The sequence below is a fragment of the Oncorhynchus masou genome, unplaced genomic scaffold, assembly GCF_036934945.1.
Source record: "Oncorhynchus masou masou isolate Uvic2021 unplaced genomic scaffold, UVic_Omas_1.1 unplaced_scaffold_2189, whole genome shotgun sequence".
In the NCBI taxonomy this organism is placed as follows: Eukaryota; Metazoa; Chordata; class Actinopteri; order Salmoniformes; family Salmonidae; genus Oncorhynchus; species Oncorhynchus masou.
In genome coordinates, this window is record NW_027008665.1 from 40,181 (window position 1) to 66,930 (window position 26,750).

General features: G+C 43.0%; 2 protein-coding genes across 3 annotated transcripts; both read left to right on the plus strand.

Annotated features, from left to right (window-relative positions):
- The first annotated feature begins 3,633 nt into the window (after window positions 1-3,633).
- Window positions 3,634-14,815, plus strand: LOC135533062 (immunoglobulin lambda-1 light chain-like). Its single transcript, XM_064960451.1, has 4 exons — window positions 3,634-3,734; window positions 3,836-4,164; window positions 13,335-13,368; window positions 14,237-14,815. The coding sequence occupies exons 1-4, from the start codon at window positions 3,695-3,697 to the stop codon at window positions 14,560-14,562; spliced, it is 729 nt and encodes a 242-aa protein (XP_064816523.1). The 5' UTR covers window positions 3,634-3,694; the 3' UTR covers window positions 14,563-14,815.
- Window positions 14,816-19,981: 5,166 nt separating this feature from the next.
- Window positions 19,982-26,286, plus strand: LOC135533064 (immunoglobulin lambda-1 light chain-like). Of its 2 annotated transcripts, none has more exons than XM_064960453.1 (4): window positions 19,982-20,072; window positions 20,174-20,502; window positions 24,760-24,793; window positions 25,708-26,286. In XM_064960453.1, the coding sequence occupies exons 1-4, from the start codon at window positions 20,033-20,035 to the stop codon at window positions 26,031-26,033; spliced, it is 729 nt and encodes a 242-aa protein (XP_064816525.1). In that variant the 5' UTR covers window positions 19,982-20,032; the 3' UTR covers window positions 26,034-26,286. The 2 variants fall into 2 exon arrangements, with proteins under 2 accessions (XP_064816525.1, XP_064816526.1); XM_064960454.1 differs by lacking the exons at window positions 19,982-20,072; window positions 20,174-20,502 and adding exons at window positions 21,357-21,446; window positions 21,543-21,868.
- Window positions 26,287-26,750: the final 464 nt, after the last annotated feature.

Sequence of the window (26,750 nt, forward strand, 5' to 3'; positions counted from 1 at the left end):
ACTAAGGTTTAGGGACCCTCCTTCCTCTAGTACTAGTGGATGGGTGTAGTAGTAGAGAGACTATATCAGTCTAACTAAGGTTTAGGGACCCTCCTTCCTCTAGTACTAGTGGATGGGTGTAGTAGTAGAGAGACTATATCAGTCTAACTAAGGTTTAGGGACCCTCCTTCCTCTGGTCCTAGTGGATGGGTGTAGTAGTAGAGAGACTATATCAGTCTAACTAAGGTTTAGGGACCCTCCTTCCTCTAGTACTAGTGGATGGGTGTAGTAGTAGAGAGACTATATCAGTCTAACTAAGGTTTAGGGACCCTCCTTCCTCTAGTCCTAGTGGATGGGTGTAGTAGTAGAGAGACTATATCAGTCTAACTAAGGTTTAGGGACCCTCCTTCCTCTAGTACTAGTGGATGGGTGTAGTAGTAGAGAGACTATATCAGTCTAACTAAGGTTTAGGGACCCTCCTTCCTCTAGTACTAGTGGATGGGTGTAGTAGTAGAGAGACTATTGGTATCTGCATGACTAAGTAAAGATTCACCTTAATTAGAAGTTAGGATTCACACCGTCCTGCATCAGTGATCAGAATAGAAGCTCCAGGTCAGTTAAAGTCCACCAGAGGATGTAGGACCACCAATAATGACGGAGGAAAGATCTACATGTACATTTCAACAGGAACAGCTGTCTGTAGACCACTGGTTTCAGTCCCACCCAAAGACCAGCTGGTGGTTTCATGTCTACTATCTCTAGTTATCAGAGTCACTCACCAGGGACGTGTTCTAGTTCTGACACTGTTACAGGCAGTGATGTGCTGCTCCCCTTCTCCCCCAGGACACACCTGCTTCCCCTCCTCTCCTTATTTATAGCTTCATGTAAATTAAGGGGTTGTTTTATCTCCTCTCAGATTTGTGTGGGGGGAGGGGGGAGTTAGGGGGATTTGCAGGTGACCAGAGGAGTGGACTGAAACTGAAAATGTTTCCCAAATGGCACTATGTTCCCTTTATAGTGCACTAATTTTGACAAAGGACCATTGGGTTCTCCCTCACGACGCCAGGACAGCGGAGTCAATCACCACCTTCCGGAGACACCTGAAACCCCACCTCTTCAAGGAATACCTAGGATAGGATAAATAATCCTTCTCACCACCCCCCCCCCTCCCCTTAATGATTTAGATGCACTATTGTAAAGTGGCTGTTCCACTGGATGTCAGAAGGTGAATTCACCAATTTGTAAGTCGCTCTGGATAAGAGCGTCTGCTAAATGACTTAAATGTAAATGTAAATGTAATGTAAATGTTCTGGTCAACAGTAGTGCACTATAAGGGGAATAGGGAGACATCTTAAGTACCTCATCATGATGTTGGTCCCGTGTAGATCTAGTGTAGGATATTAAACTACAGACATGGTTTGATGGAGGTCGGAGGTTAGATACCTCATCATGATGTTGGTCCCGTGTAGATCTAGTGTAGGATATTAAACTACAGACATGGTTTGATGGAGGTCGGAGGTTAGATACCTCATCATGATGTTGGTCCTGTGTAGATCTAGTGTAGTATATTTAACTACAGACATGGTTTGATGGAGGTAGGAGATTAGATACCTTATCATGATGTTGGTCCCGTGTAGATCTAGTGTAGGATATTTAACTACAGACATGGTTTGATGGAGGTAGAATATGAGTCAGTGATGAAGATTAGATGGAGGTTAGAATCCTCATAATTTTCATCATCATTCGACTCTCTTCTCTTTATACATCAATGAGGTCGCTCTTGCTGCTGGTGAGTCTCTGATCCAACTCTACGCAGACGACACCATTCTGTATACTTCTGGCCCTTATTTGGACACTGTGTTAACAACCCTCCGGGCAAGCTTCAATGCCATACAACTCTCCTTCCGTGGCCTCCAATTGCTTTTAAATACAAGTAAAACTAAATGCATGCTCTTCAACCGATCGCTGCCTGTACCTGCCCGCCTGTCCAACATCACTACTCTGGACGGCTCTGACTTAGAATACGTGGACAACTACAAATACTTAGGTGTCTGGTTAGACTGTAAACTCTCCTTCCAGACCCATATCGAACATCTCCAATCCAAAGTTAAATCTAGAATTGGCTTCCTATTTCGCAACAAAGCATCCTTCACTCATGCGGCCAAACATACCCTTGTAAAACTGACCATCCTACCAATCCTCGACTTTGGCGATGTCATTTACAAAATAGCCTCCAATACCCTACTCAACAAATTGGATGCAGTCTATCACAGTGCAATCCGTTTTGTCACCAAAGCCCCATACACTACCCACCATTGCGACCTGTACGCTCTCGTTGGCTGGCCCTCGCTTCATACTAGGCTACCCTGGGGAGGGGTAGCCTAGTGGTTAGAGTGTTGGACTAGTAACTAGAAGGTTGCAAATTCAAACCCCCGAGATGACAAGGTACCAATCTGTCGTTCTGCCCCTGAACAGGCAGTTAACCCACTGTTCCTAGTCCGTCATTGTAAATAAGAATTTGTTCTTAACTGACTTGCCTAGTAAAAAAAGGTAAAAGTAATTTTAAAAATTCTTGTCGCCAAACCCACTGGCTTCAGGTCATCTACAATACCCTGCTAGGAAAAGTCCCCCCTTATCTCAGCTTGCTGGTCACCATAGCAGCACCCACCTGTAGCACATGCTCCAGCAGGTATATCTCTCTCGTCACCCCCAAAACCAATTCTTTCTTTGGCCGCCTCTCCTTCCAGTTCTCTGCTGCCAATGACTGGAACGAACTACAAAAATCTCTGAAACTGGAAACACTTATCTCCCTCACTAGCTTTTAGCACCAACTGTCAGAGCAGCTCACAGATTACTGCACCTGTACATAGCCCACCTATACTTTAGCCCAAACAACTACCTCTTTCCCTACTGTATTTAATTAATTAATTTATTTTGCTCCTTTGCACCCCATTATTTTTATTTCTACTTTGCACATTCTTCCATTGCAAATCTACCATTCCAGTGTTTTACTTGCTATATTGTATTTACTTTGCCACCATGGCCTTTTTTTGCCTTTACCTCCCTAATCTCACCTCATTTGCTCACATCGTATATAGACTTGTTTATACTGTATTATTGACTGTATGTTTGTTTTACTCCATGTGTAACTCTGTGTCGTTGTATGCGTCAAACTGCTTTGCTTTATCTTGGCCAGGTCGCAATTGTAAATGAGAACTTGTTCTCAACTTGCCTACCTGGTTAAATAAAGGTGAAATACTTTTTTTTTTGGTCCTGTGTACATCTCGTGTAGGATAATAAACTCCATTCATGGTTTGATGGAGGTAGGAGATTAGATACCTCATCATTATGTTGGTCCTGTGTAGAACTAGTATAGGATATTAAACTACAGATATGATTTGATGGAGGTAGAATATGAGTCAGTGAAGAAGACAGGATCTCATGTAGAACAATGATCATACTAGATTCTGGTTACTTTGATCATTCAGAAAAATTACACTGAAAAATAATAGTAGCTGGTGGTCGGTTGATTGCAGAGGCCCCTCCCTCTGGTCATCCATGGCTTGGTGATAGGTTAACTGCAGAGGTCCCTCCCCCTGATCCTCCCTGGCTGTCTCCTTATAGGTGGGTCCTGCAGCCTCTCCTCTCCTCACACTCCAACCCTGCTCATCTCTCAGCTGGACAGTAAGGGACGTTCACACCACACACTGACAACATGCTGGGGACACTCTGCACTCTCTTCACTGCTCTAACATGTAAGGGATTTACTATATGTTCAACATGAATCAAAGAAAGCCATTAGAAGTTGTTAATTCATGTTTGATTTAATGTCTTAAATTGTATTTCATTCCCACAGATGTCAGTTGCCAGAAAGCAGTGACACAGACACCTTCAGTACTGACTGTCAGTACAAAGGGGACTGCCACTTTTCACTGTGACATCACCAAAGATGAAAGCAAATATGTAATCTGGTATAAACAGGTTCCAGGAGGAGCTCCTCAGTATGTGTTAAGGTATCACTATACACTCGACTCTCCTGATCAATATGGTTCTGGTTTCTCCTCTGATCGTTTCACATCTAAAGTCACGTCTAATAAGGATTATCAGTTTATAATCAGTAATGTGGAGGAGACAGACTCAGCAGTGTATTACTGTCAGACATGGGACAACTCTGTTAAAGTGCACGTATCACAGTGATATACACCAGGACAAAAACCTCCCCACCAAATACACTCACTTCTGCTTTCAGATGTTCTGAATATAGACACTAACTGAATGTCAAGTCATCCTGAACCAGTGTGTCTGCAGGAGGAGAACATTCCATGCTTGTGTTTTACACAAAACCCTTCACACATTTAGTAGAATGTTGTCATTAACAATTCACCTAGTTGTCACAAATCATGAATGATAAAGTGATATTCCAGAAGGTTCAGTCCTGACAGAAGACTCCATGTATCAGATAACCTCCATGACAGTCAGTCCCCTGGTTTACAGTAGAGACACATTACATCAACAGTCATTTAGTGATGTACAGTTAGTTCAGAACCCCACCATCAGGTCCAGATTACATTATAATAATGTTATTATCTATATTATGGCATGCTGATATATACTAACTAACATAAATGAGAAGAAACAGAATACTGATCTTTACAATGCAACAAAACAAATCCAATATGTTTATGAAATCGTCTTCTCTTAAATATTTCAATTTTTTATAGTTTAATAGTGATTCTAATTGAAATGTATGTCACAGTTATGAAAATATAGGATACATCCAGTTATTATTTATAAATCTGTCTGTTGGTCTTGTGAAGACCCAGATACAGTACGTTTGAGAGTAGATAGTGATTGGTTAACTGTAGAGGCCCCTCCCTCTGGTCCTCCCTGGCTTGGTGATTGGTTAACTGTAGAGGCCCCTCCCTCTGGCCCTCCCTGTCTGTCTCCTTATAGGTGGGTCCTGCAGCCTCTCCTCTCCTCACACTCCAACCCTGCTCATCTCTCAGCTGGACAGTAAAGGGCCGTTCACACCACACACTGACAACATGCTGGGGACACTCTGCACTCTCTTCACTGCTCTAACATGTAAGGAGTCTGACTTCCTGGAGGTTTTACTTCCTGGTTTATTAATAATGAGTCTGTATGTTTCTCTTTACTACATGTCACCTTCTTATTTCCCAGGTGTCAGTGGTGTGACTGTGGTGACACAGAAGTCTCCTGTTGTGACGGTGAGGAAAGGAGAGACGGCCACTCTGGACTGTAACCTGGGGACTGTTGATAATAGTGCTCGTTGGTATAAACAGGTTCCAGGTGGAGTTCCTCAGTATGTTTTAAGGTGGTACCACACTGGTTGGAGCTCTGTAGAATATGGTTCTGGTTTCTCCTCTCCTAAATTCACATCTGATCATCAGTCTAAATCAGATTATCGTTTGATTATTAACACTGTGGAGGAGACAGACTCAGCAGTGTATTATTGTAAGACCTGGGACAGCTCTGTTAAGGAATACGTATCACAGTGATATACACCATGACAAAAACCTCCCCACCAAATACACTCACTTCTGCTTTCAGATGTTCTGAATATAGACACTAACTGAATGTCAAGTCATCCTGAACCAGTGTGTCTGCAGGAGGAGAACATTCCATGCTTGTGTTTTACACAAAACCCTTCACACATTTAGTAGGATGTTGTCATTAACAATTGCACCTAGTTGTCACAAAGCATGAATGATAAAGTGATATTCCAGATGCAGCCTCCATTTTGTGGAAGCAGGTAAATAAGTCACTTGCATTTCAGTCTACATGTGTTGTGTTGACAGTTACTATAATCCATAGGCTAACTTTATGACAGACTTCTCAGATGAAATCTATGGTCATTCTCAGTGTTCCTTGCTCTTGTAATTGATGCTTATAGCCTATTTTCATGTTCCTTTTATAAATGAAAGTGCACAATACTGCCTTATCTAGACACCGAATGATAAAAGAGTCAGGCTTAACATAGCAGTGAGACCCAACGTTTTGTTGGATGAAAGCTGAATTGAGAAAGTCATGATTTATTATTATTGTAACGTGTATTTGTGGATCAACAGAACTGCCGTGTTAATGTGGGGAGTCGGTAAGTATCCTGTCAAATCTCATGTTGGGGAAGCAAGGCAGGTTTATGGAGTCCAGGTGAGTAGGAGATAACAGTTATTTAGACATGTCAGCATCACATTTCTTTAGTGTTATTAGTCTTTAGTGTTATTTTTTTTCTGGGTGAATAAGGTTTGTAAAATATCATTGTGGTTGGGGGTAAGGCCTAAAGTATGGTAAGTATAAGAGGCCTCATCTCATTGGAAACAAGAGCAAGGTAAGTTTATGATGAACTGTTGATAGTACAGACGGACACTATGGACTGTAACCTGGGGACTGTTGATAGTAGAGACGGCCACTAAGGACTGTAACCTGGGGACTGTTGATAGTAGAGACGGCCACTCTGGATGTAACCTGGGGACTGTTGATAGTAGAGACGGCCACTAAGGACTGTAACCTGGGGACTGTTGATAGTAGAGACGGCCACTAAGGACTGTAACCTGGGGACTGTTGATAGTAGAGACGGCCACTCTGGACTGTAACCTGGGGACTGTAGATAATAGAGACGGCCACTAAGGACTGTAACCTGGGGACTGTTGATAATAGAGAAGGCCACTAAGGACTGTAACCTGGGGACTGTTGATAGTAGAGACGGCCACTAAGGACTGTAACCTGGGGACTGTTGATAGTAGAGACGGCCACTGAGGACTGTAACCTGGGGACTGTTGATAGTAGAGATGGCCACTAAGGACTGTAATCTGGGGACTGTTGATAGTAGAGACGGCCACTAAGGACTGTAACCTGGGGACTGTTGATAATAAAGACGGCCACTATGGACTGTAACCTGGGGACTGTTGATAATAGAGAAGGCCACTCTGGACTGTAACCTGGGGACTGTTGATAATAGAGACGGACACTCTGGACTGTAACCTGGGGACTGTTGATAATAGAGACGGCCACTAAGGACTGTAACCTGGGGACTGTTGATAATAGAGAAGGCCACTAAGGACTGTAACCTGGGGACTGTTGATAGTAGAGACGGCCACTATGGACTGTAACCTGGGGACTGTTGATAATAGAGAAGGCCACTCTGGACTGTAACCTGGGGACTGTTGATAATAGAGACGGACACTCTGGACTGTAACCTGGGGACTGTTGATAATAGAGACGGCCACTAAGGACTGTAACCTGGGGACTGTTGATAATAGAGAAGGCCACTAAGGACTGTAACCTGGGGACTGTTGATAGTAGAGACGGCCACTATGGACTGTAACCTGGGGACTGTTGATAATAGAGAAGGCCACTTAGGACTGTAACCTTGGGACTGTTGATAGTAGAGACGGCCACTCTGGACTGTAACCTGGGGACTGTTGATAGTAGAGACGGCCACTAAGGTCTGTAACCTGGGGACTGTTGATAATAGAGACGGCCACTAAGGACTGTAACCTGGGGACTGTTGATAATAGAGACGGCCACTCTGGACTGTAACCTGGGGACTGTTGATAGTAGAGACGGACACTAAGGACTGTAACCTGGGGACTGTTGATAGTAGAGACGGCCACTATGGACTGTAACCTGGGGACTGTTGATAACAGAGAAGGCCACTAAGGACTGTAACCTGGGGACTGTTGATAATAAAGACGGCCACTCTGGACTGTAACCTGGGGACTGTTGATAATAGAGAAGGCCACTAAGGACTGTAACCTGGGGACTGTTGATAGTAGAGACGGCCACTAAGGACTGTAACCTGGGGACTGTTGATAGTAGAGACGGCCACTAAGGACTGGAACCTGGGGACTGTTGATAGTAGAGACGGCCACTAAGGACTGTAACCTGGGGACTGTTGATAATAGAGAAGGCCACTATGGACTGTAACCTGGGGACTGTTGATAATAGAGAAGGCCACTAAGGACTGTAACCTGGGGACTGTTGATAGTAGAGACGGCCACTATGGACTGTAACCTGGGGACTGTTGATAATAGAGAAGGCCACTAAGGACTGTAACCTGGGGACTGTTGATAATAAAGACAGCCACTCTGGACTGTAACCTGGGGACTGTTGATAATAGAGAAGGCCACTAAGGACTGTAACCTGGGGACTGTTGATAATAGAGACGGCCGCTCTGGACTGTAACCTGGGGACTGTTGATAATAGAGACGGCCACTAAGGACTGTAACCTGGGGACTGTTGATAATAGAGACGGCCACTAAGGACTGTAACCTGGGGACTGTTGATAATAGAGAAGGCCACTCTGGACTGTAACCTGGGGACTGTTGATAGTAGAGACGGACACTAAGGACTGTAACCTGGGGACTGTTGATAATAGAGAAGGCCACTAAGGACTGTAACCTGGGGACTGTTGATAATAGAGACGGCCACTGAGGACTGTAACCTGGGGACTGTTGATAGTAGAGACGGCCACTCTGGACTGTAACCTGGGGACTGTTGATAGTAGAGACGGCCACTAAGGACTGTAACCTGGGAACTGTTGATAGTTGTGACGGCCACTAAGGACTGTAACCTGGGGACTGTTGATAATAGAGAAGGCCACTAAGGACTGTAACCTGGGGACTGTTGATAATAAAGACAGCCACTTTGGACTGTAACCTGGGGACTGTTGATAATAGAGAAGGCCACTAAGGACTGTACCTGGGGACTGTTGATAATAGAGACGGCCGCTCTGGACTGTAACCTGGGGACTGTTGATAATAGAGACGGCCACTAAGGACTGTAACCTGGGGACTGTTGATAATAGAGAAGGCCACTAAGGACTGTAACCTGGGGACTGTTGATAGTAGAGACGGCCACTCTGGACTGTAACCTGGGGACTGTTGATAGTAGAGACGGCCACTCTGGACTGTAACCTGGGGACTGTTGATAGTAGAGACGGCCACTAAGGACTGTAACCTGGGGACTGTTGATAATAGAGACGGCCACTAAGGACTGTAACCTGGGGACTGTTGATAATAGAGACGGCCACTCTGGACTGTAACCTGGGGACTGTTGATAGTAGAGACGGACACTAAGGACTGTAACCTGGGGACTGTTGATAATAGAGAAGGCCACTAAGGACTGTAACCTGGGGACTGTTGATAATAGAGACGGCCACTAAGGACTGTAACCTGGGGACTGTTGATAGTAGAGATGGCCACTCTGGACTGTAACCTGGGGACTGTTGATAGTAGAGACGGCCACTAAGGACTGTAACCTGGGAACTGTTGATAGTAGTGACGGCCACTAAGGACTGTAACCTGGGGACTGTTGATAATAGAGACGGCCACTCTGGACTGTAGCCTGGGGACTGTAGATAATAGAGACGGCCACTAAGGACTGTAACCTGGGGACTGTTGATAATAGAGAAGGCCACTAAGGACTGTAACCTGGGGACTGTTGATAGTATAGACGGCCACTAAGGACTGTAACCTGGGGACTGTTGATAGTAGAGATGGCCACTAAGGACTGTAATCTGGGGACTGTTGATAGTAGAGACGGCCACTAAGGACTGTAACCTGGGGACTGTTGATAGTAGAGACGGCCACTATGGACTGTAACCTGGGGACTGTTGATAATCGAGAAGGCCACTAAGGACTGTAACCTGGGGACTGTTGATAGTAGAGACGGCCACTAAGGACTGTAACCTGGGGACTGTTGATAGTAGAGACGGCCACTAAGGACTGTAACCTGGGGACTGTTGATAGTAGAGACGGCCACTAACGACTGTAACCTGGGGACTGTTGATAATAGAGAAGGCCACTAAGGACTGTAACCTGGGGACTGTTGATAATAGAGACGGCCACTAAGGACTGTAACCTGGGGACTGTTGATAATAGAGAAAGCCACTAAGGACTGTAACCTGGGGACTGTTGATAGTAGAGACGGCCACTATGGACTGTAACCTGGGGACTGTTGATAATAGAGAAGGCCACTTAGGACTGTAACCTGGGGACTGTTGATAGTAGAGACGGCCACTCTGGACTGTAACCTGGGGACTGTTGATAGTAGAGACGGCCACTAAGGACTGTAACCTGGGGACTGTTCATAATAGAGACGGCCACTAAGGACTGTAACCTGGGGACTGTTGATAATAGAGACGGCCACTCTGGACTGTAACCTGGGGACTGTTGATAGTAGAGACGGACACTAAGGACTGTAACCTGGGGACTGTTGATAATTGAGAAGGCCACTAAGGACTGTAACCTGGGGACTGTTGATAATAGAGACGGCCACTAAGGACTGTAACCTGGGGACTGTTGATAGTAGAGACGGCCACTCTGGACTGTAACCTGGGGACTGTTGATAGTAGAGACGGCCACTAAGGACTGTAACCTGGGAACTGTTGATAGTAGTGACGGCCACTAAGGACTGTAACCTGGGGACTGTTGATAATAGAGACGGCCACTCTGGACTGTAGCCTGGGGACTGTAGATAATAGAGACGGCCACTAAGGACTGTAACCTGGGGACTGTTGATAATAGAGAAGGCCACTAAGGACTGTAACCTGGGGACTGTTGATTTACATTCATTTACATTCAAGTCATTTAGCAGACGCTCTTATCCAGAGCGACTTACAAATTGGTGAATTCACCATTTCTTGCATCCATAGCGCTATCTACGAATTTGAGTGGTTACATTTCCTCAGGCCCATCAATCAGATTTTTAGCAAACCTAAGCCCATTTTTTATTGTTTCAATTGCGGTGACTAGCTTTAAAACTGTATAGAAATGCAGCTTTCACAACATTTCTTGGAGGGGGGAAGAAACCACTGAACTAACTTGAATATTTTCCCTATGTTAACTTTCAAATGAATTTATTTTAATAAATTAGTTGATAGTAGAGACGGCCACTAAGGACTGTAACCTGGGGACTGTTGATAGTATAGACGGCCACTAAGGACTGTAACCTGGGGACTGTTGATAGTATAGACGGCCACTAAGGACTGTAACCTGGGGACTGTTGATAGTAGAGACGGCCACTAAGGACTGGAACCTGGGGACTGTTGATAGTAGAGACGGCCACTAAGGACTGTAACCTGGGGACTGTTGATAATAGAGAAGGCCACTAAGGACTGTAACCTGGGGACTGTTGATAATAGAGAAGGCCACTAAGGACTGTAACCTGGGGACTGTTGATAATAGAGACGGCCACTCTGGACTGTAACCTGGGGACTGTTGATAATAGAGACGGCCACTAAGGACTGTAACCTGGGGACTGTTGATAATAGAGAAAGCCACTAATGACTGTAACCTGGGGACTGTTGATAGTAGAGCCACTAAGGACTGTAACCTGGGGACTGTTGATAGTACGCCACTATGGACTGTAACCTGGGGACTGTTGATAATAGAGACGGCCACTTAGGACTGTAACCTGGGGACTGTTGATAGTAGAGACGGCCACTCTGGACTGTAACCTGGGGACTGTTGATAGTAGAGACGGCCACTAAGGACTGTAACCTGGGGACTGTTCATAATAGAGACGGCCACTAAGGACTGTAACCTGGGGACTGTTGATAATAGAGACGGCCACTCTGGACTGTAACCTGGGGACTGTTGATAGTAGAGACGGACACTAAGGACTGTAACCTGGGGACTGTTGATAATAGAGAAGGCCACTAAGGACTGTAACCTGGGGACTGTTGATAATAGAGACGGCCACTCTGGACTGTAACCTGGGGACTGTTGATAGTAGAGACGGACACTAAGGACTGTAACCTGGGGACTGTTGATCATAGAGACGGCCACTAAGGACTGTAACCTGGGGACTGTTGATAGTAGAGACGGCCACTCTGGACTGTAACCTGGGGACTGTTCATAATAGAGACGGACACTAAGGACTGTAACCTGGGGACTGTTGATAATAGAGAAGGCCACTAGGGACTGTAACCTGGTTAATGTTGATAATAGAGACGGCCACTCTGGACTGTAACCTGGGGACTGTTGATAATAGAGAAGGCCACTAAGGACTGTAACCACTAAGGACATGTTCTAGGAGGAGTCCCTCAGTACGTGTTAAGGTGGTACCACACTGTTCGGAGTTCTGTAGAATATGGTTCTGGTTTCTCCTCTCCTAAATTCACATCTAATCATCAGTCTAAATCAGATTATTGTTTGATTATTAACAATGTGGAGGAGGCAAACTCAACGGTATATTATTGTAAGACCTGGGACAGCTCTGTTAAGGAATACGTATCACAGTGATATACACCATGACAAAAATCTTCTCCCCAAATACACTCACTTCTAATTCATGCGTGGCAGTGGGGTGAACTGTAAGAAACAGTAGTTGAAGTTGATCAGAGATTATTATAACAATATCCACATGTCACAATGGGAGATCTGAATATAGAACTACCATCCATCCCTACATGTCAACAAGATCATATCATCATCATCATCATCATCATCATCATCAGGTCAATACTGCATCATATGGATAGTGCTTTAACTGATGGATTCAAAAGGACCAGACACAAACAGCAGAATATGATGCTATTCTATATACTGTTACTTCATAGAGAGGAACTCTAGAAAAGCCTGAGATGTTTGTAGTGAGAGGGAAGCTCTGTCTGAATGGGATGTTTCAGTTCCTGTCCTCTCAGTAGAGAGAGTGAAGCTCTGTCTGAATGGGATGGTTCAGTTCCTGTCCTCTCAGTAGAGAGAGTGAAGCTCTGTCTGAATGGGATGTTTCAGTTCCTGTCCTCTCAGTAGAGAGAGTGAAGCTCTGTCTGAATGGGATGGTTCAGTTCCTGTCCTCTCAGTAGAGAGAGTGAAGCTCTGTCTGAATGGGATGGTTCAGTTCCTGTCCTCTCAGTAGAGAGAGTGAAGCTCTGTCTGAATGGGATGGTTCAGTTCCTGTCCTCTCAGTAGAGATAGTGAAGCTCTGTCTGGATGGGATGTTTCAGTTCCTGTCCTCTCAGTAGAGATAGTGAAGCTCTGTCTGGATGGGATGTTTCAGTTGTTGTCCTCTCAGTAGAGAGAGTGAAGCTCTGTCTGAATTGGATGATTCAGTTCCTGTCCTCTCAGTAGAGAGAGTGAAGCTCTGTCTGAATGGGATGGTTCAGTTCCTGTCCTCTCAGTAGAGAGAGTGAAGCTCTGTCTGAATGGGATGTTTCAGTTCCTGTCCTCTCAGTAGAGATAGTGAAGCTCTGTCTGGATGGGATGGTTCAGTTCCTGTCCTCTCAGTAGAGAGAGTGAAGCTCTGTCTGAATGGGATGGTTCAGTTCCTGTCCTCTCAGTAGAGAGTGAGGAGGTTATTGTACGGCCGTGTAAACAAACTGAAGCACTGTGGTATTCGGACAAGGAACCAAGCTCATTGTCACTGGTGAGTTCCCTTTATTTTAACCTTATATTTTTGTATTCAAGGCTTGTTTTAATACGTAATAGTTAATAGAGTTACATATTTAACATTATATTCTTCTTTCATGTTTATTTAGTGTAATTAACCTACTTTGTGGACTGATTATCAAGAGTCATGGACACCATGTGACATCTTCATAACCTACAGTACATCTGTAGTTGTTGATTTCTCATTTAAACTTAAAAAACATGATGGACTATTTGACCATGTTGGTTACTGCTGCCACTTGACAACAATACTCATGTATAATGTCTCATACAATAATCATCTATTTACTCAGAGGTAGATTTGAATGTGAATGCTACATAAAGTTGTATCAACCTTTAAGGTACTGGTCCCACCTTATATTAAATAATGAAAAAACCATGTATATGGTAGTTACACACAATGTTGCTACATGATTCATTACATTGCAGGCTACTAAATGACAGTTGGTAACTCTGTTTCCTGGGTGACTAGTAGTAGGATATATGTTTGATTGTATCCCTCATTCAGCACATCTGACTACTTGATGATGTTTAAACGTAGAGATCTGAACTCATTATCCACTTGTACAGAAATCTGCTTCACCTCTGAAAAGTCACACATGGAGAGTTACTTAGGAAGTTTAAAACTAAGACCAGGTACAAACAGAGATTTGTGAGTAACACGTAACGATAGAATTACATGGTTTTAGGGACTTTTAATTTACGAGGCCAGAATGTTAAATGTTTGTAGCCTTTGAGAAAACGTTGTATTTTTTTCTACCGTATAATCACACAACCCTGTTTCATTCTACTAATTTATCAAATGATTTTGCGTAATATTTATTCTGCTCATTCCATTGGTCCAGACTCTACCCTCCCTCCGCCTGTCTTGACCATCCTCCCTCCGTCCAGTGAAGAGTTGAAATCCAGCAAAGTCACCCTGGTGTGTCTGGCCAGTCAGATGGCCATGGGCTACGCAGATGTCAGCTGGACAGCGGGAGGGAATCCGGTCACCGGCGGCATCGCAACGAGTGGCCCGGTGCCGCAAGCCGACAAGACGTTTCAACTCAGCAGCTGTCTGACCGTTGACACGTCAGAATGGAACCAGGACAAAGTGTTCTCATGTAAAGTCACCGCGGGATCCAAGTTCGCTGAGAAAGACATCAAGAAGTCTGAATGCAGCACTGAATAGCCTGAGAACCATTGTAATGTCCATTTCATTTTCTACATCACTTTTCAAGTTATTGTTAATGCATTAGAAGTTTAACCTGCATATATACATTATGTTCCTTAAAAGATGAAAAGCTAATCACACTGATATAATAGGCTACACGATAAGTAGACTTTTTATATTTGAAATGTGTTGTTTTGTAGATGTATAATAGAGGAATAGTTAGAGCTTTGCTGTATTGTGGATATTAAATAAAGAACATTCTAAAGAACAAGTGTTTGTATTTGATCATGTTGATGAACATCAGTGTTAGCAGCTCTAAATGAGGGGGAGTTTAACTGAACTCAAATAGCGCATTCTGCTCTCTGACTTTAGTCCAGATCCAGAAATAGTTGATCTAGATATCCAGGATGTAGGGCAGGTTTACTGTAATGTTAATGAATAACCAGAGATGGACCACAAGTTTAGTTTATATTAAAACTTCACATTATTGAGAACCTTTCATTAGTGTGATAAGATTGTTTTATAAGAACATTCTGAAAGTAAATATTTAATAATCTTCCATAACTATTTAAAATAGTTGATTTGAAAAGGAAACTTGATTATTTCCTAGGCAATATTTGCTTGTACTTTTCACTGTGTGAGGAATTAAAACAACAGCACAATAACGTGATAAATTCAATATATTCATAGTTTATATTCAATAGTGTTATAAACCGACGTCTTACTATAATGTACTTTAACATTTTACTCATGACTCTTTTCTCTCCGTACATCTTTGCCAGCAGAGGGAAAGAGAAGAGATTAAATATTATAATATGCTTCCACCTTGTGGCTCAAACTGTTGTATTTCTTTATAGTTGTATTTCATTGTAATAATTTCCAGAATAAATCCATCACGCAGTTTCAAATCAATCACAAATGATAATGTTATTGAAAGTTTGTGTACAATATCTGTGTTGTCATTACAAATCTCTGTGTTCTGTGTTGGTCTGGTTCAGAAAGGAGTGTAGTGATGTAGTTGAGACTAAATCAGTCTAACTAAGGTTTAGGGACCCTCCTTCCTCTGGTCCTAGTGGATGGGTGTAGTGGAGAGGCTATATCAGTCTAACTAAGGTTTAGGGACCCTCCTTCCTCTAGTACTAGTGGATGGGTGTAGTAGTAGAGAGACTATATCAGTCTAACTCAGGTTTAGGGACCCTCCTTCCTCTAGTACTAGTGGATGGGTGTAGTGGAGAGACTATATCAGTCTAACTAAGGTTTAGGGACCCTCCTTCCTCTAGTACTAGTGGATGGGTGTAGTAGTAGAGAGACTATATCAGTCTAACTAAGGTTTAGGGACCCTCCTTCCTCTAGTACTAGTGGATGGGTGTAGTAGTAGAGAGACTATATCAGTCTAACTAAGGTTTAGGGACCCTCCTTCCTCTAGTACTAGTGGATGGGTGTAGTGGAGAGACTATATCAGTCTAACTAAGGTTTAGGGACCCTCCTTCCTCTGGTCCTAGTGGATGGGTGTAGTAGTAGAGAGACTATATCAGTCTAACTAAGGTTTAGGGACCCTCCTTCCTCTAGTACTAGTGGATGGGTGTAGTAGTAGAGAGACTATATCAGTCTAACTAAGGTTTAGGGACCCTCCTTCCTCTAGTACTAGTGGATGGGTGTAGTAGTAGAGAGACTATATCAGTCTAACTAAGGTTTAGTGACCCTCCTTCCTCTAGTACTAGTGGATGGGTGTAGTAGTAGAGAGACTATATCAGTCTAACTAAGGTTTAGGGACCCTCCTTCCTCTAGTACTAGTGGATGGGTGTAGTAGTAGAGAGACTATATCAGTCTAACTAAGGTTTAGTGACCCTCCTTCCTCTAGTACTAGTGGATGGGTGTAGTAGTAGAGAGACTATATCAGTCTAACTAAGGTTTAGTGACCCTCCTTCCTCTAGTACTAGTGGATGGGTGTAGTGGAGAGACTATATCAGTCTAACTAAGGTTTAGGGACCCTCCTTCCTCTGGTCCTAGTGGATGGGTGTAGTAGTAGAGAGACTATATCAGTCTAACTAAGGTTTAGGGACCCTCCTTCCTCTGGTCCTAGTGGATGGGTGTAGTAGTAGAGAGACTATATCAGTCTAACTAAGGTTTAGGGACCCTCCTTCCTCTGGTCGTAGTGGATGGGTGTAGTGGAGAGACTATATCAGTCTAACTAAGGTTTAGGGACCCTCCTTCCTCTAGTACTAGTGGATGGGTGTAGTAGTAGAGAGACTATATCAGTCTAACTAAGGTTTAGGGACCCTCCTTCCTCTGGTCGTAGTGGATGGGTGTAGTGGAGAGACTATATCAGTCTAAGTGGAGAGACTATATCAGTCTAACTAAGGTTTAGGGACCCTCCTTCCTCTAGTACTAGTGGATGGGTGTAGTAGTAGAGAGACTATATCAGTCTAACTAAGGTTTAGGGACCCTCCTTCCTCTAGTACTAGTGGATGGGTGTAGTAGTAGAGAGACTATATCAGTCTAACTAAGGTTTAGGGACCCTCCTTCCTCTAGTACTAGTGGATGGGTGTAGTAGTAGAGAGACTATTGGTATCTGCATGACTAAGTAAAGATTCACCTTAATTAGAAGTTAGGATTCACACCATCCTGCCTCAGTGATCAGAATAGACTCTGCAGTTCTGTCAACATCCACCAGACGTAGAACCACCAATAATGACGGAGGAAAGATCTACATGTACATTTCAACAGGAACAGCTGTCTGTAGACCACTGGTTTCAGTCCCACCCAAAGACCAGCTGGTGGTTTCATGTCTACTATCTCTAGTTATCAGAGTCACTCACCAGGGACGTGTTCTAGTTCTGACACTGTTACAGGCAGTGATGTGCTGCTCCCCTTCTCCCCAGGACACACCTGCTTCCCCTCCTCTCCTTATTTATAGCTTCATGTAAATTAAGGGGTTGTTTTATCTCCTCTCAGATTTGTGTGGGGGGAGGGGGGAGTTAGGGGGATTTGCAGGTGACCAGAGGAGTGGACTGAAACTGAAAATGTTTCCCAAATGGCACTATATTCCCTTTATAGTGCACTAATTTTGACAAAGGACCATTGGGTTCTGGTCAACAGTAGTGCACTATAAGGGGAATAGGGAGACATCTTAAGTACCTCATCATGATGTTGGTCCCGTGTAGATCTAGTGTAGGATATTAAACTACAGACATGGTTTGATGGAGGTCGGAGGTTAGATACCTCATCATGATGTTGGTCCTGTGTAGATCTAGTGTAGTATATTAAACTACAGACATGGTTTGATGGAGGTAGGAGATTAGATACCTTATCATGATGTTGGTCCCGTGTAGATCTAGTGTAGTATATTTAACTACAGACATGGTTTGATGGAGGTAGAATATAAGTCAGTGATGAAGATTAGATGGAGGTTAGATACCTCATAATTTTCATCATCATTCGACTCTCTTCTCTTTATACATCAATGAGGTCGATATTGCTGCTGGTGAGTCTCTGATCCAACTCTACGCAGACGACACCATTCTGTATACTTCTGGCCCTTATTTGGACACTGTGTTAACAACCCTCCGGGCAAGCTTCAATGCCATACAACTCTCCTTCCGTGGCCTCCAATTGCTCTTAAATACAAGTAAAACTAAATGCATGCTCTTCAACCGATCGCTACCTGTACCTGCCCGCCTGTCCAACATCACTACTCTGGACGGCTCTGACTTAGAATACGTGGACAACTACAAATACTTAGGTGTCTGGTTAGACTGTAAACTCTCCTTCCAGACCCATATCGAACATCTCCAATCCAAAGTTAAATCTAGAATTGGCTTCCTATTTCGCAACAAAGCATCCTTCACTCATGCTGCCAAACATACCCTTGTAAAACTGACCATCCTACCAATCCTCGACTTTGGCGATGTCATTTACAAAATAGCCTCCAATACCCTACTCAACAAATTGGATGCAGTCTATCACAGTGCAATCCGTTTTGTCACCAAAGCCCCATACACTACCCACCATTGCGACCTGTACGCTCTCGTTGGCTGGCCCTCGCTTCATACTAGGCTACCCTGGGGAGGGGTAGCCTAGAGGTTAGAGTGTTGGACTAGTAACTAGAAGTTTGCAAGTTCAAACCCCCGAGCTGACAAGGTACCAATCTGTCGTTCTGCCCCTGAACAGGCAGTTAACCCACTGTTCCTAGGTTGTCATTGTAAATAAGAATTTGTTCTTAACTGACTTGCCTAGTAAAAAAAAGTAATTTTAAAAATTCTTGTCGCCAAACCCACTGGCTCCAGGTCATCTACAATACCCTGCTAGGAAAAGTCCCCCCTTATCTCAGCTTGCTGGTCACCATAGCAGCACCCACCTGTAGCACACGCTCCAGCAGGTATATCTCTCTCGTCACCCCCAAAACCAATTCTTTCTTTGGCCGCCTCTCCTTCCAGTTCTCTGCTGCCAATGACTGGAACGAACTACAAAAATCTCTGAAACTGGAAACACTTATCTCCCTCACTAGCTTTTAGCACCAACTGTCAGAGCAGCTCACAGATTACTGCACCTGTACATAGCCCACCTATACTTTAGCCCAAACAAATACCTCTTTCCCTACTGTATTTAATTTATTTATTTATTTTGCCCCTTTGCACCCCATTATTTTTATTTCTACTTTGCACATTCTTCCATTGCAAATCTACCATTCCAGTGTTTTACTTGCTATATTGTATTTACTTTGCCACCATGGACTTTTTTTGCCTTTACCTCCCTAATCTCACCTCATTTGCTCACATCGTATATAGACTTGTTTATACTGTATTATTGACTGTATGTTTGTTTTACTCCATGTGTAACTCTGTGTCGTTGTATGTGTCGAACTGCTTTGCTTTATCTTGGCCAGGTCGCAATTGTAAATGAGAACTTGTTCTCAACTTGCCTACCTGGTTAAATAAAGGTGAAATACTTTTTTTTTTGGTCCTGTGTAGATCTCGTGTAGGATAATAAACTCCATTCATGGTTTGATGGAGGTAGGAGATTAGATACCTCATCATTATGTTGGTCCTGTGTAGAACTAGTATAGGATATTAAACTACAGATATGATTTGATGGAGGTAGGAGATTAGATACCTCGTCATTATGTTGGTCCTGTGTAGAACTAGTATAGGATATTAAACTACAGATATGATTTGATGGAGGTAGAATATGAGTCAGTGAAGAAGACAGGATCTCATGTAGAACAATGATCATACTAGATTCTGGTTACTTTGATCATTCAGAAAAATTACACTGAAAAATAATAGTAGCTGGTGGTCGGTTGATTGCAGAGGCCCCTCCCTCTGGTCATCCATGGCTTGGTGATAGGTTAACTGCAGAGGCCCCTCCCCCTGATCCTCCCTGGCTGTCTCCTTATAGGTGGGTCCTGCAGCCTCTCCTCTCCTCACACTCCAACCCTGCTCATCTCTCAGCTGGACAGTAAGGGACGTTCACACCACACACTGACAACATGCTGGGGACACTCTGCACTCTCTTCACTGCTCTAACATGTAAGGGATTTACTATATGTTCAACATGAATCAAAGAAAGCCATTAGAAGTTGTTAATTCATGTTTGATTTAATGTCTTAAATTGTATTTCATTCCCACAGATGTCAGTTGCCAGAAAGCAGTGACACAGACACCTTCAGTACTGACTGTCAGTACAAAGGGGACTGCCACTTTTCACTGTGACATCACCAAAAATCAAGGCAATTATGTAAACTGGTATAAACAGGTTCCAGGAGGAGCTCCTCAGTATGTGTTAAGGTATCACTATACAAGCGACTCTCCTGATGAATATGGATCTGGTTTCTCCTCTGATCGTTTCACATCTAAAGCCACGTCTGATAAGGATTATCAGTTTATAATCAGTAATGTGGAGGAGACAGACTCAGCAGTGTATTACTGTCATATATGGGACAGCTCTGTTACAGTGCACGTATCACAGTGATATACACCATGACAAAAACCTCCCCACCAAATACACTCACTTCTGCTTTCAGATGTTCTGAATATAGACACTAACTGAATGTCAAGTCATCCTGAACCAGTGTGTCTGCAGGAGGAGAACATTCCATGCTTGTGTTTAACACAAAACCCTTCACACATTTACTAGGATGTTGACATTAACAATTCACCTAGTTGTCACAAAGCATGAATGATAAAGTGATATTCCAGAAGGTTCAGTCCTGACAGAAGACTCCATGTATCAGAACCTCCATGACAGTCAGTCCCCTGGTTTACAGTAGAGACACAATACATCAACAGTCATTTAGTGATGTACTGATAGTTCAGACCCCCACCATCAGGTCCAGATTACATTATAATAATGTTATTATCTATATTATGACATGCTGATATAAACTAACTAACATAAATGAGAAGAAACAGAATACTGATCTTTACAATGCAACAAAACAAATCCAATATGTTTATGAAATCGTCTTCTCTTAAATATTTCAATTTTTTATAGTTTAATAGTGACTCTAATTGAAATGTATGTCACAGTTATGAAAATATAGGATACATCCAGTTATTATTTATAAATCTGTCTGTTGGTCTTGTGAAGACCCAGATACAGTACATTTGAGAGTAGATAGTGATTGGTTAACTGTAGATGCCCTCCCTCTAGTCCTCCCTGGCTTGGTGATTGGTTAACTGTAGAGGCCCCTCCCTCTGGTACTCCCTGGCTTGGTGATTGGTTAACTGTAGAGGCCCCTCCCTCTGGTCCTCCCTGCCTGACTCCTTATAGGTGGGTCCTGCAGCCTCTCCTCTCCTCGCACTCCAACCCTGCTCATCTCTCAGCTTGACAGTAAGGGCCGTTCACACCACACACTGACAACATGCTGGGGACACTCTGCACTCTCTTCACTGCTCTAACATGTAAGGAGTCTGACTTCCTGGAGGTTTTACTTCCTGGTTTATTGATAATGAGTCTGTATGTTTCTCTTTACTACATGTCACCTTCTTATTTCCCAGGTGTCAGTGGTGTGACTGTGGTGACCCAGAAGCCTCCTGTTGTGACGGTGAGGAAAGGAGACACGGCCACTCTGGACTGTAACCTGGGGACTGTTGATAATAGTGCTCATTGGTATAAACAGGTTCCAGGTGGAGTTCCTCAGTATGTTTTAAGGTGGTACCACACTGGTTGGAGCTCTGTAGAATATGGTTCTGGTTTCTCCTCTCCTAAATTCACATCTGATCATCAGTCTAAATCAGATTATCGTTTGATTATTAACACTGTGGAGAAGACAGACTCAGCAGTGTATTACTGTAATACATGGGACAACTCTGTTAATGTGCACATATCACAGTGATATACACCATGACAAAAACCTCCCCACCAAATACACTCACTTCTGCTTTCAGATGTTCTGAATATAGACACTAACTGAATGTCAAGTCATCCTGAACCAGTGTGTCTGCAGGAGGAGAACATTCCATGCTTGTGTTTTACACAAAACCCTTCACACATTTAGTAGGATGTTGTCATTAACAATTGCACCTAGTTGTCACAAAGCATGAATGATAAAGTGATATTCCAGATGCAGCCTCCATTTTGTGGAAGCAGGTAAATAAGTCACTTGCATTTCAGCCTACATGTGTTGTGTTGACAGTTACTATAATCCATAGGCTAACTTTATGACAGACTTCTCAGATGAAATCTATGGTCATTCTCAGTGTTCCTTGCTCTTGTAATTGATGCTTATAGCCTATTTTCATGTTCCTTTTATAAATGAAAGTGCACAATACTGCCTTATCTAGACACCGAATGATAAAAGAGTCAGGCTTAACATAGCAGTGAGACCCAACGTTTTGTTGGATGAAAGCTGAATTGCGAATGTCATGATTTATTATTGTAACGTGTATTTGTGGATCAACAGAACTGCCGTGTTAATGTGGGGAGTCGGTAAGTATCCTGTCAAATCTCATGTTGGGGAAGCAAGGCAGGTTTATGGAGTCCAGGTGAGTAGGGGATAACATTTATTTAGACATGTCAGCATCACATTTCTTTAGTGTTATTAGTCTTTAGTGTTATTTTTTTTCTGGGTGAATAAGGTTTGTAAAATATCATTGTGGTTGGGGGTAAGGCCTAAAGTATGGTAAGTATAAGAGGCCTCATCTCATTGGAAACAAGAGCAAGGTAAGTTTATGATGAACTGTTGATAGTACAGACGGACACTATGGACTGTAACCTGGGGACTGTTGATAGTAGAGACGGCCACTAAGGACTGTAACCTGGGGACTGTTGATAATAGAGACGGCCACTAAGGACTGTAACCTGGGGACTGTTGATAATAGAGAAGGCCACTAAGGACTGTAACCTGGGGACTGTTGATAATAGAGACGGCCACTAAGGACTGTAACCTGGGGACTGTTGATAGTATAGACGGCCACTAAGGACTGTAACCTGGGGACTGTTGATAGTAGAGATGGCCACTAAGGACTGTAATCTGGGGACTGTTGATAGTAGAGACGGCCACTAAGGACTGTAACCTGGGGACTGTTGATAATAGAGACGGCCACTAAGGACTGTAACCTGGGGACTGTTGATCATAGAGACGGCCACTAAGGACTGTAACCTGGGGACTGTTGATAATAGAGAAGGCCACTAGGGACTGTAACCTGGGGACTGTTGATAATAGAGACGGCCACTCTGGACTGTAACCTGGGGACTGTTGATAATAGAGAAGGCCACTAAGGACTGTAACCTGGGGACTGTTGATCATAGAGACGGCCACTAAGGACTGTAACCTGGGGACTGTTGATAATAGAGAAGGCCACTAGGGACTGTAACCTGGTTAATGTTGATAATAGAGACGGCCACTCTGGACTGTAACCTGGGGACTGTTGATAATAGAGAAGGCCACTAAGGACTGTAACCTGGGGACTGTTGATAATAGAGAAGGCCACTAAGGACTGTAACCACTAAGGACATGTTCTAGGAGGAGTCCCTCAATACGTGTTAAGGTGGTACCACACTGTTCGGAGACCTGGGACAGCTCTGTTAAGGAATACGTATCACAGTGATATACACCATGACAAAAATCTTCCCCCAAATACACTCACTTCTAATTCATTCAATGGGAGATCTGAATATAGAACTACCATCCATCCCTACATGTCAACAAGATCATATCATCATCATCATCATCATCAGGTCAATACTGCATCATATGGATAGTGCTTTAACTGATGGATTCAAAAGGACCAGACACAAACAGCAGAATATGATGCTATTCTATATACTGTTACTTCATAGAGAGGAACTCTAGAAAAGCCTGAGATATTTGTAGAGAGAGGGAAGCTCTGTCTGAATGGGATGTTTCAGTTCCTGTCCTCTCAGTAGAGAGAGTGAAGCTCTGTCTGAATGGGATGGTTCAGTTCCTGTCCTCTCAGTAGAGAGAGTGAAGCTCTGTCTGAATGGGATGGTTCAGTTCCTGTCCTCTCAGTAGAGAGAGTGAAGCTCTGTCTGAATGGGATGGTTCAGTTCCTGTCCTCTCAGTAGAGAGAGTGAAGCTCTGTCTGAATGGGATGGTTCAGTTCCTGTCCTCTCAGTAGAGAGAGTGAAGCTCTGTCTGAATGGGATGGTTCAGTTCCTGTCCTCTCAGTAGAGAGAGTGAAGCTCTGTCTGAATGGGATGGTTCAGTTCCTGTCCTCTCAGTAGAGAGAGTGAAGCTCTGTCTGAATGGGATGTTTCAGTTCCTGTCCTCTCAGTAGAGAGAGTGAAGCTCTGTCTGAATGGGACGGTTCAGTTCCTGTCCTCTCAGTAGAGATAGTGAAGCTCTGTCTGGATGGGATGTTTCAGTTCCTGTCCTCTCAGTAGAGAGAGTGAAGCTCTGTCTGAATGGGATGGTTCAGTTCCTGTCCTCTCAGTAGAGAGAGTGAAGCTCTGTCTGAATGGGATGTTTCAGTTCCTGTCCTCTCAGTAGAGAGAGTGAAGCTCTGTCTGAATGGGATGTTTCAGTTCCTGTCCTCTCAGTAGAGAGAGTGAAGCTCTGTCTGAATGGGATGGTTCAGTTCCTGTCCTCTCAGTAGAGAGAGTGAAGCTCTGTCTGAATGGGATGTTTCAGTTCCTGTCCTCTTAGTAGAGAGAGTGAAGCTCTGTCTGAATGGGATGTTTCAGTTCCTGTCCTCTCAGTAGAGAGAGTGAGGAGGTTATTGTACGGCCGTGAAAACAAACTGAATCACTGTGGTATTCGGACAAGGAACCAAGCTCATTGTCACTGGTGAGTTCCCTTTATTTTAACCTTATATTTTTGTATTCAAGGCTTGTTTTAATACGTAATAGTTAATAGAGTTACATTTAACATTATATGCTTCTTTCATGTTTATTTAGTGTAATTAACCTACTTTGTGGACTGATTATCAAGAGTCATGGACACCATGTGACATCTTCATAACCTACAGTACATCTGTAGTTGTTGATTTCTCATCTAAACTTAAAAAACGTGATGGACTATTTGACCATGTAGGTTACTGCTGCCACTTGACAACAATACTCATTTATAATGTCTCATACAATAATAATTTACTCAGAGGTAGATTTGAATGTGAATGCTACATAAAGTTGTATCAACCTTTAAGGCATTGGTCCCACCTTATATTAAAGAATGATAAAACCATGTATATAGTAGTTACACATAATGTTATATTAAATAATAATAAAACCATGTATATGGTAGTTACACACAATGTTGCTACATGATTCATTACATTGCAGGCTACTAAATGACAGTTGGTAACTCTGTTTCCTGGGTGACTAGAAGTAGGATATATGTTTGATTGTATCCCTCATTCAGCACATCTGACTACTTGATGATGTTTAAACGTAGAGATCTGAACTCATTATCCACTTGTACAGAAATCTGCTTCACCTCTGAAAAGTCACACACGGAGAGTTACTTAGGAAGTTTAAAACTAAGACCCGGTACAAACAGAGATTTGTGAGTAACATTGTAACGATAGAATTACATGGTTTTAGGGCCTTTTAATTTATGAGCCCAACATGTTAATTGTTTGTAGCCTTTGAGAAAACGTTGTATTTTTTTATTCTACAGTATAATCACACAACCCTGTTTCATTCTACTAACATATCAAATGATTTTGCGTAATATTTATTCTGCTCATTCCATTGGTCCAGACTCTACCCTCCCTCCGCCTGTCTTGACCATCTTCCCTCCGTCCAGCGATGAGTTGAAATCCAGCAAAGTCACCCTGGTGTGTCTGGCCAGTCAGATGTCCATGGCCTTCGCAGATGTCAGCTGGACAGCGGGAGGGAATCCGGTCACCGGCGGCATCGCAACGAGTGGCCCGGTGCCGCAAGCCGACAAGAGGTTTCAGCTCAGCAGCTGTCTGACCGTTGACACGTCAGAATGGAACCAGGACAAAGTGTTCTCATGTAAAGTCACCGCGGGATCCAAGTTCGCTGAGAAAGACATCAAGAAGTCTGAATGCAGCACTGAATAGCCTGAGAACCATTGTAATGTCCATTTAATTTTCTACATCACTTTTCAAGTTATTGTTAATGCATTAGAAGTTTAACCTGCATATATACATTATGTTCCTTAAAAGATGAATAGCTAATCACACTGATATAATAGGCTACACGATAAGTAGACTTTTTATATTTGAAATGTGTTGTTTTGTAGATGTATAATAGAGGAATAGTTAGAGCTTTGCTGTATTGTGGATATTAAATAAAGAACATTCTAAAGAACAAGTGTTTGTATTTGATCATGTTGATGAACATCAGTGTTAGCAGCTCTAAATGAGGGGGAGTTTAACTGAACTCAAATAGCGCATTCTGCTCTCTGACTTTAGTCCAGATCCAGAAATAGTTGATCTAGATATCCAGGATGTAGGGCAGGTTTACTGTAATGTTAATGAATAACCAGAGATGGACCACAAGTTTAGTTTATATTAAAACTTCACATTATTGAGAACCTTTCATTAGTGTGATAAGATTGTTTTATAAGAACATTCTGAAAGTAAATATTTAATAATCTTCCATATCTATTTAAAATAGTTGATTTGAAAAGGAAACTTGATTATTTCCTAGGCAATATTTGCTTGTACTTTTCACTGTATGAGGAATTAAAACAACAGCACAATAACGTGATAAATTCAATATATTCATAGTTTATATTCAATAGTGTTATAAACCGACGTCTTACTATAATGTAC